Source organism: Brachyistius frenatus, unplaced genomic scaffold, assembly GCF_029030835.1.
Source record: "Brachyistius frenatus isolate BFR_SWC_R1_liver_20210118 unplaced genomic scaffold, ASM2903083v1 Contig_154, whole genome shotgun sequence".
NCBI lineage: Eukaryota > Metazoa > Chordata > Actinopteri > Embiotocidae > Brachyistius > Brachyistius frenatus.
Window position 1 is genome coordinate 904171 of NW_027210753.1, and position 13720 is coordinate 917890.

The following is a 13720-nucleotide window of genomic DNA, read 5'->3' on the forward strand; positions in this document are numbered from 1 at the left end:
CGGGGTTTACATGTTTTTATTGATTTATTTCCGTAAGGATGATAAAAAGAACATTAAAAACAGCTGTGATGTCAGAGGATGAGCTCGATGACATACAAGGAGGTAGGGGAGGGGCGGAGCTTCAGGGCAGCAGCAGTCTGTTTCAGCCAATCAAGGAGAGGGTGGGGGCTGGGGCGGAGCTAAACTGAAGATCTGTCAGAATGCTGCCTAGCAACAGTACTCCTCCAGCCAAACAGAGCAGGGGCAGGGCTTGGCTCGAGCAGGGGGTGGGGTTATATGGAAGGGGCGGGGTTAAAGAACGTCGTCACTCTCAGCCGTGTGGAGCTGCGTGTCGTCAGCGTCCGTCATGATGCTGCTGTCCTGACTGTCGTCCACCTCCGCCGCTAAAAGAGAGACAGACAGGTGGAGAGAGAGGTAGAGAAACAGGTGGAGGGAGAGGCACAGGTGTGTTGAGTCATGTCCACCTGTGATCTGACATCATAAATCACCTGCCCTCTACAGAACACACTGCTGCACTAACTGACAAATCAGAGTAGCCTATGTTGTGACATCACTGACAGCTGTCAGTCATCATTAGTACCTTCGTCCTCTGGCAGGTATCTCTTGTCGATGGCTTCTTTGATCTGGTTGTTGGCTCCTTTGGGGTCCAGGTCCATGGCCCAGCTGAAGTTCATTAGAGCCAGGTGAGTCTGACCCAGCTTCTTATACACCTGAGACAGGTAGCAGAGACAGGTGGACAGACAGGCAGCGAGTCATCACACTGCAGACTCATAGGAAGGTGAACATCACAGCTGTTGTTCTGATCAAACATTGAGGACGAAGACGATGATGAAGATTTTATAACTTTAGTTTCAATGCTTAATGTAAAGGAACACCTGGACAGGTAAAAGAGCACCTGGACAGGTAAAGGAACACCTTGGAACACCTGGACAGGTAAAAGAGCACCTGGACAGGTAAAGGAACACCTTGGAACAACTGGACAGGTAAAGGAACACCTTGGAACAACTGGACAGGTAAAGGAACACCTTGGAACAACTGGACAGGTAAAGGAACACCTTGAAACACCTGGACAGGTAAAGGAACACCTTGGAACACCTGGACAGGTAAAGGAACACCTTGGAACACCTGGACAGGCAAAGGAATACAAAGGAACACCTGGACAGGTATTTATGAACTGAAAGCAGTTTGTCTCTGTGGTGGACAATTGTGTTGTTCCAAGTTGTTTATGTTTCCTTTCTCAAACCTGAATGGCTGCGGTAATTCACTTCTGTGCTTACAGGTTGGTGGACATGACAGGGTTAGAAAGGTCAAAGGTCAGAGGAGGTGAGCTTGTTTGTTACCTTTCCTATGAGGAAGTAAACCAGAGACTCTTTGGGAACGATCTGCTTCAACTCCTCCAACTCCTGAAGAGCCGCCTGCAGACAGACAGGAGAGACATACAGGTTGTCACAGTGATGGAGACAGACAGGTCATCACCACGGTGACAGAGAGGAAGACATGTTGTCATGGTGACACAGACACGTTGTCAAGGGGACAGAGACAGACAGGTCGTGTTCCAGGTTGACGGGACATCAGAGACGTGGGACAGACTGAGGTGATGTCAGTCAGCAGGAAATTCAACTGCTGCACTTAAATTTAAATCAGCTTCAAACTGTCTTACAGTGGATCGACCGGCAGGTTAAAGTGGTCAGTATTGATCAGAATTGGTCAGAATTGATTACCTTGTACTTGTCGTTGGCAAACAAGATGGAGGCTCGGTGGAACTTGCAAAGTGGATTTTTGGGGTCGATCCCGATTGCTCTGTTCAGAGTCTCTAACGCTGCATCAGACTTCTTCAACGCATGCTGCACCTATATACACGCACACACACACACACACACACACACACACACACACACACACACACACACACACACACACACACAGTTGTTTTATAACAGAGCTGTGGTTTTTATTAGTGTGCTACGAGCTAACAGACCTCTCCAGCAGCACAGCTCAGACTGATGATGCTAATGCTAACAAATCCACTGTTATGGATGGATAAGCTACATGCTAACGGGACACGTGTTGTGGGTGATACATGCTAACGTACCACTCCGATGTGGCAGAGCAGCACAGAACTCTGGGGGTTGATACTCAGAGCTTTCTTGAAGTGGATTTCTGCCAAGTTGAACTTCTCCTGTTTGTAGTAAATCATCCCCAGACCGTACCTACACACACACACACACACACACACACACACACACACACACACACACACACACACACACACACACACACACACACACACACACACACACACGTTGTGTACATACCGCTGATATCTGTCTACAGGAGGGGTGTAACGGTTCACTGAACTGGCAGTCAGTGATGCTTCCGTTTAAAAAAAACACACGGAATGTGGAATGTTGTTTGGAACGTGGAACGTTATAACTTTAGCCAACAACACTGAGGTACCTGGTGGAGAAAATGTACTGACTGTATTGGATGAGAGTTAATGGGAGTCTATGGAGGCTGTTTGAAGTTGACCTCTCTTCATCTATAATCTGATTAACATTTGCTATGTTATGCCCGACTGTTTTGCCTTGTCGCCACAGCAGTAACGATGCTGCTGGGTTGATGGTGCGAGGCCTCGTCCAAAATGGCATAGACACGACCTGACTAGAGACCAGCCAACCGTTTCACCCCTGTCAGTTAGGTGTGTTACTGTGGTTACCATACCAGGCGTTGTAGTGTCTGTTGTTGACTCTGATAGCGTTTCGGAAGCAGGCAAGGGCTCGGTCCAACTCCTCGGTCAGAACAAACTCATGACCCAGCAGGGTGTATGCATACGCAAAACCAGGGTCCACCTGAGGAGACAGGGGAACAGAGAGGAGGCCAGACAGACAGGTGGACAGTTGACATGTGAGACTCTCCATCCCTGCAGCTCAGACTATCTATCAGGCAGTAACCACGGTAACAGCAGCTCACCTGGATGGCTCTCTGGAAGAACTTGATGGCGATGTCATGCTCCCTCTGCAGACTGAAACAGTTTCCTGCTACACACCAAGCCTGCAGAGACAGACAGGTGAGCAAAGAGACAGACAGGTGAGCAGAGAGACAGACAGGTGAGCAGAGAGACAGACAGGTGAGCAGAGAGACAGACAGGTGAGCATAGAAACAGACAGGGAGCAGAGAAACAGACAGGGAGCAGAGAAACAGACAGGTGTAGTCACCTCAGGACAGTTCTTGTCCATGTCGGTCAGGTCTTTGGACAGGGCGGAGAGCGCCACGTCCTTCTGCAGGTGCCACAGCGTGGTGGAGTAAATCTCCATCCCTTCGACGCGGTACGACTCGATCCTGCGAACCTCGCTGAACAGACGCTCCGCCTACAATTAAACACATCACCATGATGATAACGACAGCTGCACGCACCTGAACAAAAACACCCAACGCAGGCCAACCAGATCACTGACCTGTATCGCCTGTGTCAGGTGTGTATCAGGTGTGTGTCACCTGTGTGTCGTCTGTGTGTCACCTGTGTGTACTCGGCCAGTTCGAAGTATGCCCTGCCGATGTGTGTGAGGACCCAGCCAGTGTTGTAGTGCTGGGGGGGGAGGGAGGTCAGGATGTTGATGGCTTCTCTGCAGTTGTATGAACACAGCGCCTGGTAACCACGCCCTAGTTCCCGTAGCAACGCCATCACGCTGTCTGAACACAGAAAAATACATGTATGTAATACTGTTCATATATTGGATGACAAATGTCACATCCATTTCAAGAATTTCCTGATCATGGAATTCAGAGCAATCAGGTGGAAGTGACCTCTCAGAGACGCAGTATTAGAAGTACTAGTAGTAGTAGTACCTGCAGCAGCCCTCTGGTACTGGGGGATCTTGGTGTCTGGCAGACTAAGACTGGGATCCAGTCGCAGGATGTCCAGACTCTCGTTCAGGTTGCTGCTGTTTGACGTCTTTGCTGATTTACATTTAGTTTTCCTGTTGGGGATCTTTGTGGGAAACTTCATCTTCAACTTCTTACTGTTCTCCTGCAGACAGACAAGAGCCAGAGTACTTTACTGTATTACACTGGTATCAGTACTGCGTTACTGTAGTACACAAGTATCGATACTGCATTACTGTATTACACTGGTATCGGTACTGCGTTACTGTAGTACACAGGTATTGATACTGCGTTACTGTAGCACACCGGTATTGGTACTGTATTACACCGGTATTGGTACTGCATTACTGTAGCACACCGGTATCGATACTGCGTTACTGTAGTACACCCATAATGTAATACAACAGCAGTGCTACAGCAGAACTACAGCAGAACTACAGCACTGTATCAGTAGAGTACCTTGGCAGTAGAGCTGGCACTAGTAAACAGTCGAGAGCTTCTTCTGGGTTGAACATTTGGAGGACCGGACATACTGGGACTGAGGACTTGAGGGGAGCCACTGAGAGAGGTCATCAGAGATACAGAGAGGTCATACTGAGAACAGACAGGTCATCAGTTCACACAGATCATAATGAGAGACAGACCGGTTATCAGACAGACAGACAGGTCATCAGACAGAAAGGCAATACTGAGAGACAGACAGGTCATTATACAGACAAGTCATCAGTCATCAGACGGGCCGTCATGTGATTTCTTTATAAAGTGTTGTGACGTGGTGTTGGCCTCCACCAGGGCTGTCCTTTGTCACCGATCCTGTTCGTGACATTCACGGACAGGATATCTAGGAGCAGCCGGGGGGAGGAGAACGGCAGGTTTAGGGGTCTTGGGATCTCATTTCTGCTGTTTGCAGATGATGTGATCCTGTTGGTCTCTTCAGACCTCCAGCATGCACTGGGGCGGTTTGCAGTCCAGTGTGAAGCAGCAGGGATGAGAGTCAGCACCTCCGAATTTGAGGCCATGGTGCTCTGCCGGAAACCGGTGGATGTCTCCCTCCAGGTGGGGATGGAGTGGCTGCAACCACCGAAAGAGTTTAAGTATCTCGGGGTCTTGTTCAAGAGTGAGGATGGAGCGGAAGATCGGCAGGCGGATCGGTGCGGCTGCAGCAGTAAAACGGGCGCTGCACCAGACCGTGTTGGTGAAGAGGGAGCTGAGCCACAAGGCGAAGATTTCCATTTACTGGTTGATCTACGTTCTGAACCTCACCGATGGTTACCAGCTCTGGGTCGTCACCGAAAGAACAAGATCACAGCTACAAGCGGCCGAAACTAGTTTCCTCCGTAGAGATCCTCTGTTTCAGAGATCGGGGAAGGAGCTTGGATATCAGGAGGGAACTTGGAGTAGAGCTGTTACTCCTTCGCGTCGAAAGGAGTCAGCTGAGGTGATTCAGCATCTGATCAAAATGCCTCCTGGGCTCCAATGGAGGTTTTCCGGGCACACCCAATGGGCAGGAGACTTCGGGGAAGACCCAAAACATGCTGGAGGGATTATATATCCCAGCTGGCCTGGGAACGCCTTGGGATCCCCCAGGAGCTGGAAGGTGTTACAGGAGAGGGAAGTCTGACCTGACCTGCTCAACCTGCTGCCACCACGACCCGATCCGGAAATCAGAGGAAAATGGATGGACGGATGTTGTTGTAATGTCAGAACTCTGAAGTTCTGTTCACATTTTCTGAACCCGTTCGCTTCACTCATAACCACAGAAGTCCAATGATCCAGGCCGGTGGAGTTTCTGTCACATGAGGACATGTTGTGTCCCCGGACCGTCTTTAGCACTCAGACTGACAGTTCTGTAGAGATGAGTCACCTGGACGAGCAAGTGACAGTTCTGTTTGACTTCGATAGAATCAGAACGGGCTTGTTTATTGTTGTCTAATAGAAACCGTTCTACTCTGTGCTTCCTGTTTTCTTCTTCTGTGGATCTGTCATTACAATATGTCCTCCGGGTTCCAGCAGTGGCCCAGTTCTTTGTGCAGACCAGCTGCTGTCTGGAACTGATCCAAAGAAGTTCTTCGGGTTCTAACAGAACATTCTAAAAGTGAACACACACTTTATGTTCCCAAAAACACAAACAGCTCCCTGCTAACAATCCCAGAATGCACCACTGTCTGCTGCAAAGAGGAGCCAATCAGAGGACACAGGAGGGGTTCAGACCAATCAGCAGCCAGCAGTGACGTCACCCGTTGGTTTGTGAATGTTATGACGCCTCCAGTTCAGATTCTGTCCGTCACTATCTTGCTGGTTCGGAGTGGTTTGGAGCAGGAAATGACCATATTTGGACAAGCTGGGGGAGGAGCTAGCGCTGGATCTGACTGGAAACCTGACAATACTATGTCCTGCCCACCGATAGCTGTAACCTGACTGCACCACAGGCCTGTCAATCAAACAGACACGCCCCCAAAAACAGGTCTTTTGAATCTTCTTTTCAAATGAATGAGGGATTATTTTCAGATGGACCTCCAGAAAACTAATAAGAAGGAGTGACTTTAGCTAACAACACCGAGATAACTGATGGACACATTTTATTCACTTTGGATTTGATGAGAGAAGTTGAATGGGAGTCTATGGAGCCGGAGGCTTTTTGGAGCCGACCTCTAGTGGCACTCGCTGGTATTGCAGTTTAAGACACTTCTGCATCAGAACCATTTTTCAGACCTGGAAGCTACGAACTCTTTTATATCCAGTCTGTTATTCAGACAGCGCACCTCACCTGGTGAGAGGTGTGAAGCTCTGTTAGTGGTTGCTATGGTTACCTGGTGTGAGGTGCAGAGGTCTGTGATTGGTTGAAGGGGATGGGGAGAACATCTCTACTGTTTCCACTCTGACTGAAGACAGACTTGGACTGACTGATCCTAGAGACAGACTGAGAGAGAGAGAGAGAGACAGGTGAGGGACAGCAGCAGAGGGTAAATATGACAAACAGGAGGTAATGAGAGGAAATTAAAAGCGTCCTTTCAGATTAAAAGCCTTTCAGGGAGGTCCTGAGTGTAACCTGCTAACTGGACCTGAGATTAGTTTCAGAACTTCAGGGCTTTAAGAACCTGTGTATTACTACGTGTGTGTAAGGAGTGTACTTGTATGCGTGTACCTTCTTGCTGGGAGCGGTTGTTTGCGTTTCCATGGTCGCTGAATAGTTCTGTAAATAGCTGGGATCTCCCGGGCTGGGCTCCAGGGGTAGGATGCCGAAACTGTGCAAAGAGAGTCAATGTTACGTCTGATGGAGGTGTTCACACACTTCCAGCCAACAGACTCACCTGGGCCTCTACTGGACTCACCTGGGCGTCAGCGGGCTCAGGGCCGCAGGTCCTCCCAGTAAACTCCGCCCAATCTTGGGCTTGTTCTGTTTAGCCAGTAGAGAGCCTGCGGAGGCCATGGAAACCGTATTACCCAGTAAGGAGCCGGTGTCAGGGGAGATGAGGGAGGAGTCAATGTAGGAAACTGACAAATCAGACGTCAGTTTTCCGTTTGACGACTCAAGATTTAAACGATTCAACTCCTGAAAAAAACCACACATAAAAACAGATGTTAATCTGATTATCGACCAAGCGATCATCAGTAATCTGATTACAAACCATAGTAATCTGATCACTGTAATCTGATTACAGACCACAGTAACCTGATTAATATCACAGTAATCTTTTTACAGGCTGCAGTAATCGGATTACAGACCCCAGTAACCTGATTAATATCACAGTAATCTGATTAATATCACAGTAACATGATTACAGACAGCAGTAATCTAATTACAGACTGCAGTAATCTGATTACAGGTGTTCAGAGCACTGCAGGCACAGCTGTATTGTGTACCAGTGTATCCTGTGGGGTCTCCATGAGGGCAGTGTCAAGGCGATGGGAGGAGTTCTGGGCGGGGCTTACAGATGGAGGAGGCGGGGCTATAGAGGAGTTCTGCAAAGAGGACAACCTGAAGACCTGATCTGGATCTGGTTTCTCTCCTGGAATACAGACCACAAAGATCCCTGAAGTCACATGATCACATAAAGAAAGTCACCGAGGTGACAGAGGCGAGTGTGTTATTTAGGTGACAGAGGCGAGTGTGTTACCTAGGTGACAGAGGTTCTGGAAAGGTGACCAGAGGAACGGGTTGAGTGTTAAACTTCTCTGGAAACACTCTGCTCCTTTCGCAACGCGATCTGTCTTACTGCTCAGAGAGAGAGACAGGTCAGTCCATGGTATCTTCAACATGATAAACACAGGGAAAAACTGGTTTGTTTATTCTGGTTTATTACCAGTAAATGTGTCCGAGTAAGGACAGCGTAAAAGAGGCGGAGTCTCCAAACTCTGTGATGATGTCATCCTGACTCTTCTGTTTGTTCAGCACTCCACCAATCAGAACCTGCTCTCCTTCAGCTAACCTGAGAGACAGACAGGTAGAGACAGGTAGACAAAGACAGGTAGAGTTATAATTAAAGCCTCTATTAAAGGAGACATTAATCACCTCTCCAGTGTTGTATTGCCATTCAGCTCCCCCTGGTGGACGGTTTCAATACTACGTACTGCCTGCAGTTTATTCTCTCTCAAACGGTTTCAACCCATGAAAGATGCCAGAGAAAACAACTGTTCTGTGTGTGTGTGTGTGTGTGTGTGTGTGTGTGTGTGTCTGTGTCCGTGTGTGTGTTCTTACTTGCTCAGTTCCACGCAGCACTTTGCCAGCAGGAATCGAACCTGCGGTGTGGAGCAGCTGTGAGCCTTCAGCAGCCGATACGCTTTGTAAGGCTTCCCAGAGCGGTAATAACATGTAGCCAGCAGGTAGAGAGCCTCCTCCGACCTCACTGGCAGACAGACAGGTGGAGAGACAGATAGGTTAACATGTAGGCAGCAGGTAGAGAGCCTCCTCCGACGTCACTGAGAGACAGGTAGGTGGAGAGATATACAGGTGTTACCTTCAGCGTAAAGTCTCTCAGCGAGGAAAACAGCGTCCAGGTAGGCGTAGTGGTTCAGAGCCTGCCATACTGCAGCCTGAGCAGAGAGAGAGAGAGACAGGTCGTCCTGACTGGAGAGTGAGACACGTGCTGTGTTCCAGAGAACATACGTCCCTCATCATTAATAGACAGTCCTCTTACATGTTAGGATTTAACAGCCCAGTCTACTTCAGACTGATAACTATTTCGTACTGATAAGTTGTTCAGACTGATAACTAGTTTGGACTGATAACTAGCAGCAGCTGAACAGATGAACAGACAGAGGTCAGGTCCAGGCAGACTGTCTGTCTCCTGTAGAACACAGTGATGAGAGACCAGAACAGAAAAGCTCAGTCTGCCAGCTGGTCTTCAGGCCTCTGGTACGAGTTAGGGTCTGTTCAGGTGAACACAGGTGATCACCTGTGTTTCCCTGAGATCCCCTGTGTTCACCTGGCCACTGTTACCAGTTTACATGCAGATAACCTGCATCAGTATGTGTACTGCCTCTCTACTGATGGCTGCTAGAATGTGCTGTGGTGCTGAATATACTGAATATATTAAATAAACTGATTAAACTGGCTGACTGAACTGTAAACTCAGCAGTGTTTTCAAATTAGTATATTTCAGTGGTCCGACACTGTTTCCAGTCATGTTGTCACAAACACACCTGTGATGTAAACGGTCACTCACTGTTAACGTTGATGTAAACGGTTGGTTTACCTGTTGACTAACGTTGACCACCAGCCTGTGTTTACTGTTTACCTGTTGATTAAGGTTGACCACCAGCCTGTGTTTACTGGTTACCTGTTGACTAACATTAACCACCAGCCTGTGTTTACGCTGTTTACCTGTTGACTAATGTTGACCACCAGCCTGTGTTTACTCTGTTTACCTGTTGACTAACGTTAACTGCCAGCCTGTGTTGACTGGTTACCCGTTGACTACCAGCCTGTGTTTATTGGTTACCTGTTAACTACCAGCCTGTGTTGACTGGTTACCTGTTGACTACCAACCTATGTTTACTGGTTACCTGTTGACTACCAGCCTATGTTTACTGGTTACCCGTTGACTACCAGCCTGTGTTTACTGGTTACCTGTTGACTACCAGCCTGTGTTTACTCTGATTAACTGTGGCTGACTGGGAGCTAACAGCTAATGTTGCTCATGTTAACCGGCAGCTAGCTAACGTCAGCTTGAGTTAGCATCAAGCGGCTAACTAGCAGTTGGGTAAGTTACCCTCCTGCAGTTCAGACTTGTTTCAGACTTTAACATCAAACTGAACGGATTTCCATTAGAGCCGTTTCTGTTCACACTTTGAACTTGAAAGCTGAATTTCTACTGACTGAAGCCGCTCAGCTAAACGTTAGCACGCCGTTAACTTCTCTTAGCTTCTCAGCTAATAATACAAAACTCCATTGGACATTAAACGTTTTGTTTCGCCGAGTTCATCTGCAGAAACACACAACTATTTAACAGACAAGTAAACGACCGTTCCGGTCCACTGATAAATTCGGCATCCATATATTAATCTACACAAGGCTCGTTTAGGTTTAAATTAAGTTTGAATAAGTGCCATCCGCTGGGTTTTCAGACTGAAGAATCAGGAGATAAACAGCTCAAGTTATGTTGTTTCATCTTTCAACCAAAAGTCAGTTTATGTTTTGGACCTGAGCCGAAACGATGTGTGACACCAAGCAAATCACAAAAGGTCACAAGAGCTGTTCCACACCGGATATTTTTTTACCGACAACCGTCTCCCTCAATCTGACAGAATTTTAAAGGAGTCTGGCACGACATCTAAACTGTAGCCGGGGTTAGCTCACCAGCTAGCATCGTGCTAGTTGTCCACCAGCCGGCTCCTGACGGACCAAACGTCGGTGTAACGGAGGGTGAAACACCGAAACACCGAAAAGCAGTCCGTGCTGGTGGCAGCGGGCTGCGGGGCCTGCGGAGGGTCACAGCTCCTCCACCGCGGACTGAACCCGCCGCCGAGGCCGGGACGTGGCTGACAGCACGGGCTTCATAAATAAGCGGCTCCCCGCTCATGACAACGAGCTGACGGTGTGTTTTTACCTGGACAGGTTCCTGCAGCACCGTCATTCCGCTTCGACGCTCCGTCCAACTGTGCCCTCTTTATCTCGGCTCTTTCTACACTTCAGTCTCCAGGAGAAGCTGCAGCCGAAGATTTGAACACACCGACCGTTACCAGCCGAACACAGCCGAAGAATCCCGAGGAGGGTAGAGGTCCGAGACAAACATGAACCCAAGTAGCTCCTGTGCCCCCTGCTGGTGATATGAAGTAAAGTTCGGAAGAAACAGGAGTTGTGCCCCCTGCTGGTCCATACTGTGTACTGGTTTTACTGTCCCCGTTACCAGAACTCTGCAGGTTCTCTGGACCTGCAGAGAGGAGCAGTGCATGATGGGAGATCTCCCAGCAGCCTCTACAGCAGCAAACCTGCAAGATGGTTCAGGGTCACCTGATTAGCTCCAACTATAAATCAAACAGGAAGTGTGAATGTTAACAGTAGAGAGGGGGTCTGCCTCCAATACCAGAACCGGGAGCTGGTTCCATTCTCGGGGTGGTCGTCGGAGTCTTCATCGGGGTGGTCAGGGTTGTAAAATATAAATGAACCTGAAGAAGAAGATGACCACTTCAATGCAACACAGCATACACTTTATTTCACATGTATGACACCACTTCCTGTTTACAATTTAAATCACAGTGACATCATCATCGCCACACAATCTTCTACAACAAACCACTGAGCAGAGCCTATTGCTAGGTGCTAACACTTGTTAACAGAGTCTGCAGGGCAACAGAGCGTGCATGATTACATGACATAGGGCGGGGCTTCACGGTGGAGAGGCGGGGCTACAGAATGTATGATTACATGACATAGGGCGGGGCTTCACGGTGGAGAGGCGGGTCTACAGAGTGCAGTTTGCTTCAGGAGAGAGTCGACATTTAGCCACTGTCAGGTAGGTCTCCACCTGCAGACAGGAACATAACTTCATCATCGTCACCATGACATCATCTTCATCATGACGTCATGCTCCTCCTCTTCCTCACCTTGTGCATGTCCTTCTTGAAGCAGGCCAACAGTTCATAGGCTCGTCTCAGCGACTCGTCCGCTCCCAGACTCTGATAATAGTTTCCGTACGGGGCCAGCTGGAGGGTGGAGCTCTCAGAGAAGATCTCTGCTTCGTCCTGATTGGCCTGCAGGGTCAAGTGGTCAGTCACACAGGTAGGACACGTCAGGTATTGTGTAGTGTTTAAGACTGAGTTGTGTGTGTTCTCACCCTGATCAGCAGCAGGATTCCCGTCTTCAGCTCAGACAGTTTGGGTGAAATCTGGTTCCTCGGAGCAGAACTTCCAGACAGAGAACGGCTGGGGAACTCCCAGGACTCCACCAGGCGATAGGAGATCGATAACAGCTTCAGAACCTGCAACCAATCAGCAGATAGATCGATTACAGCTTGATCAATGTTTACAGGGAAAACAATTATGTGCTTGTTGTGTGTAGTGTGTACTGCGTAGTGTGTGTAGTACAGTGTGTAGTGTATATAGTGTGTGTAGTGTGTGGTGTACAGTGTGTAGTGTACAGTGTGTGGTGTACAGTGTGTAGTGTGTCTAGTTCTCACTGAGCTGCGTTGGGTCTCATGCTTGTCAATTGGACTGATGATGTAATCAGAGTTACAGAAATCCTGCAGGAAGACTTTGTTGAGTTGACGCTGCTCCTCCGTCTGCAGAGAGCTCTCCTAACACATGCAGTACACAATAATACACACAGTACACAATGATACACGCTGTACACTTTGTGGGACAGATAAATCATGAATAAGATCCCTCTGTTGTCTTGCTGTGGACTTACAAAGTCAGAAAAGAGTCTCTGAGCCAGCAGGTGGAGGTGTTGGACTCTGCTGACTGCGATGGAGAACAGACGCTGACTGTCTGTGATTGGCTGAGAGGAGACGCCCACAGACATGACTGACAGCAGGAGGATGACTGAAAGAGAGAGACAGGTGAGATTACATTACATTTAGCTGACGCTTTTATCCAAAGCAACTTACAACACACCGATGTTACACCTTTGGGAGCAACTTTTTTTTTATTTTTTATTTTTTATTTTTTTTTAGGGTTCAGTGTCTTGCTCAAGGACACTTAGGCATGTGGACAGGAGGAGCTGGGGATTGAACCACCAACCTTCCGATTAGTGTGCAACCCACTCTACCGTCTGAGCCACAGCCTCCTGAGACACAGGTGAGACACAGGTGAGCCATGTGTGAGTAAGCACCCATGTTTTTTATAGTTCACTTGCTGGATGTTTTGTCGTTGTGTTAAATCCGAATTAAAAGTGCAGGTTTTCTTACCTTTGTCCATGACTGGTCTGGAATCTGTTCAGGATCAGTTCAGTTCAGGTTTAAGCCTGGTTCTGGTTCAGGTCTGGTTCTAGTCCTGTTCTGGTGCAGGTGCAGGTCTGGTTCAGGTTCAAGTCTGGTTCTGGTCCAGTTCTGACCTGAGTTCAGTCTTTCTGATGTTTTCAGCTCAGATTTTGTGTTTTTATAGCTGAAAACTTGATGATTAAATTCATCAACAGAAACATGATACGAACAAACAGGTTTGTATGGTGTGTGTGTGTGTGTGTGTGTGTGTGTGTGTGTGTGTCTAATTAACATTAACACTTTGAAAATAATATGCATTGAGCATCAAAAACAGTGATGACGATCAAATTGTTTTGGAAACATTTAAACTATTATTAATCATTAAACCAAATTTCGAATAAATCAACAAAGAAGAAACTTTCCATCTGAAGGAAAAACATCCGTGATTTAAAAAATAAAGACAGTCTGTTGCCCAGTCT

The 13720-nt window shown here is 47.9% G+C and overlaps 2 protein-coding genes across 2 annotated transcripts; both read right to left on the reverse strand.

Moving 5' to 3' along the window:
• cdc27 (cell division cycle 27) lies at positions 1–11094 on the reverse strand. The gene is made up of 20 exons (XM_069716225.1): positions 10932–11094; positions 8841–8916; positions 8582–8729; positions 8187–8312; positions 8001–8098; positions 7747–7892; positions 7215–7435; positions 7028–7127; positions 6693–6802; positions 4342–4441; positions 3847–4027; positions 3518–3690; positions 3216–3368; positions 2971–3051; positions 2722–2849; positions 2093–2210; positions 1722–1850; positions 1341–1415; positions 581–710; positions 1–383 (listed from the first exon to the last, which is right to left on the reverse strand). The coding sequence occupies exons 1-20, from the start codon at positions 10956–10958 to the stop codon at positions 292–294; spliced, it is 2412 nt and encodes an 803-aa protein (XP_069572326.1). The 5' UTR covers positions 10959–11094; the 3' UTR covers positions 1–291.
• Positions 11095–11515: 421 nt separating this feature from the next.
• Positions 11516–13382, reverse strand: gh1 (growth hormone 1). The gene is made up of 6 exons (XM_069716230.1): positions 13230–13382; positions 12731–12864; positions 12501–12617; positions 12159–12302; positions 11929–12075; positions 11516–11849 (listed from the first exon to the last, which is right to left on the reverse strand). Exons 1-6 carry the CDS (start codon positions 13237–13239, stop codon positions 11787–11789), a joined length of 615 nt encoding a protein of 204 aa, XP_069572331.1. The 5' UTR covers positions 13240–13382; the 3' UTR covers positions 11516–11786.
• Between the last annotated feature and the right edge of the window lie 338 nt (positions 13383–13720).

Bases quoted from the DNA above. Each gene is read 5' to 3' on its own strand.
- gh1 (XM_069716230.1), bottom strand. The intron at 12,303-12,500 runs GTGAGAACTAGA...GATTGGTTGCAG, and splicing joins ATGAGACCCAACGCAGCTCA to GTTCTGAAGCTGTTATCGAT. The intron at 12,076-12,158 runs GTGAGAACACAC...TTGACCCTGCAG, and splicing joins GAATCCTGCTGCTGATCAGG to GCCAATCAGGACGAAGCAGA.
- cdc27 (XM_069716225.1), bottom strand. From the start codon at position 10,958: ATGACGGTGCTGCAGGAACCTGTCCAG. The intron at 3,052-3,215 runs GTGACTACACCT...CTGTCTCTGCAG, and splicing joins TGGACAAGAACTGTCCTGAG to GCTTGGTGTGTAGCAGGAAA. The intron at 2,211-2,721 runs GTATGGTAACCA...GTGTGTGTGTAG, and splicing joins AACAGACACTACAACGCCTG to GTACGGTCTGGGGATGATTT.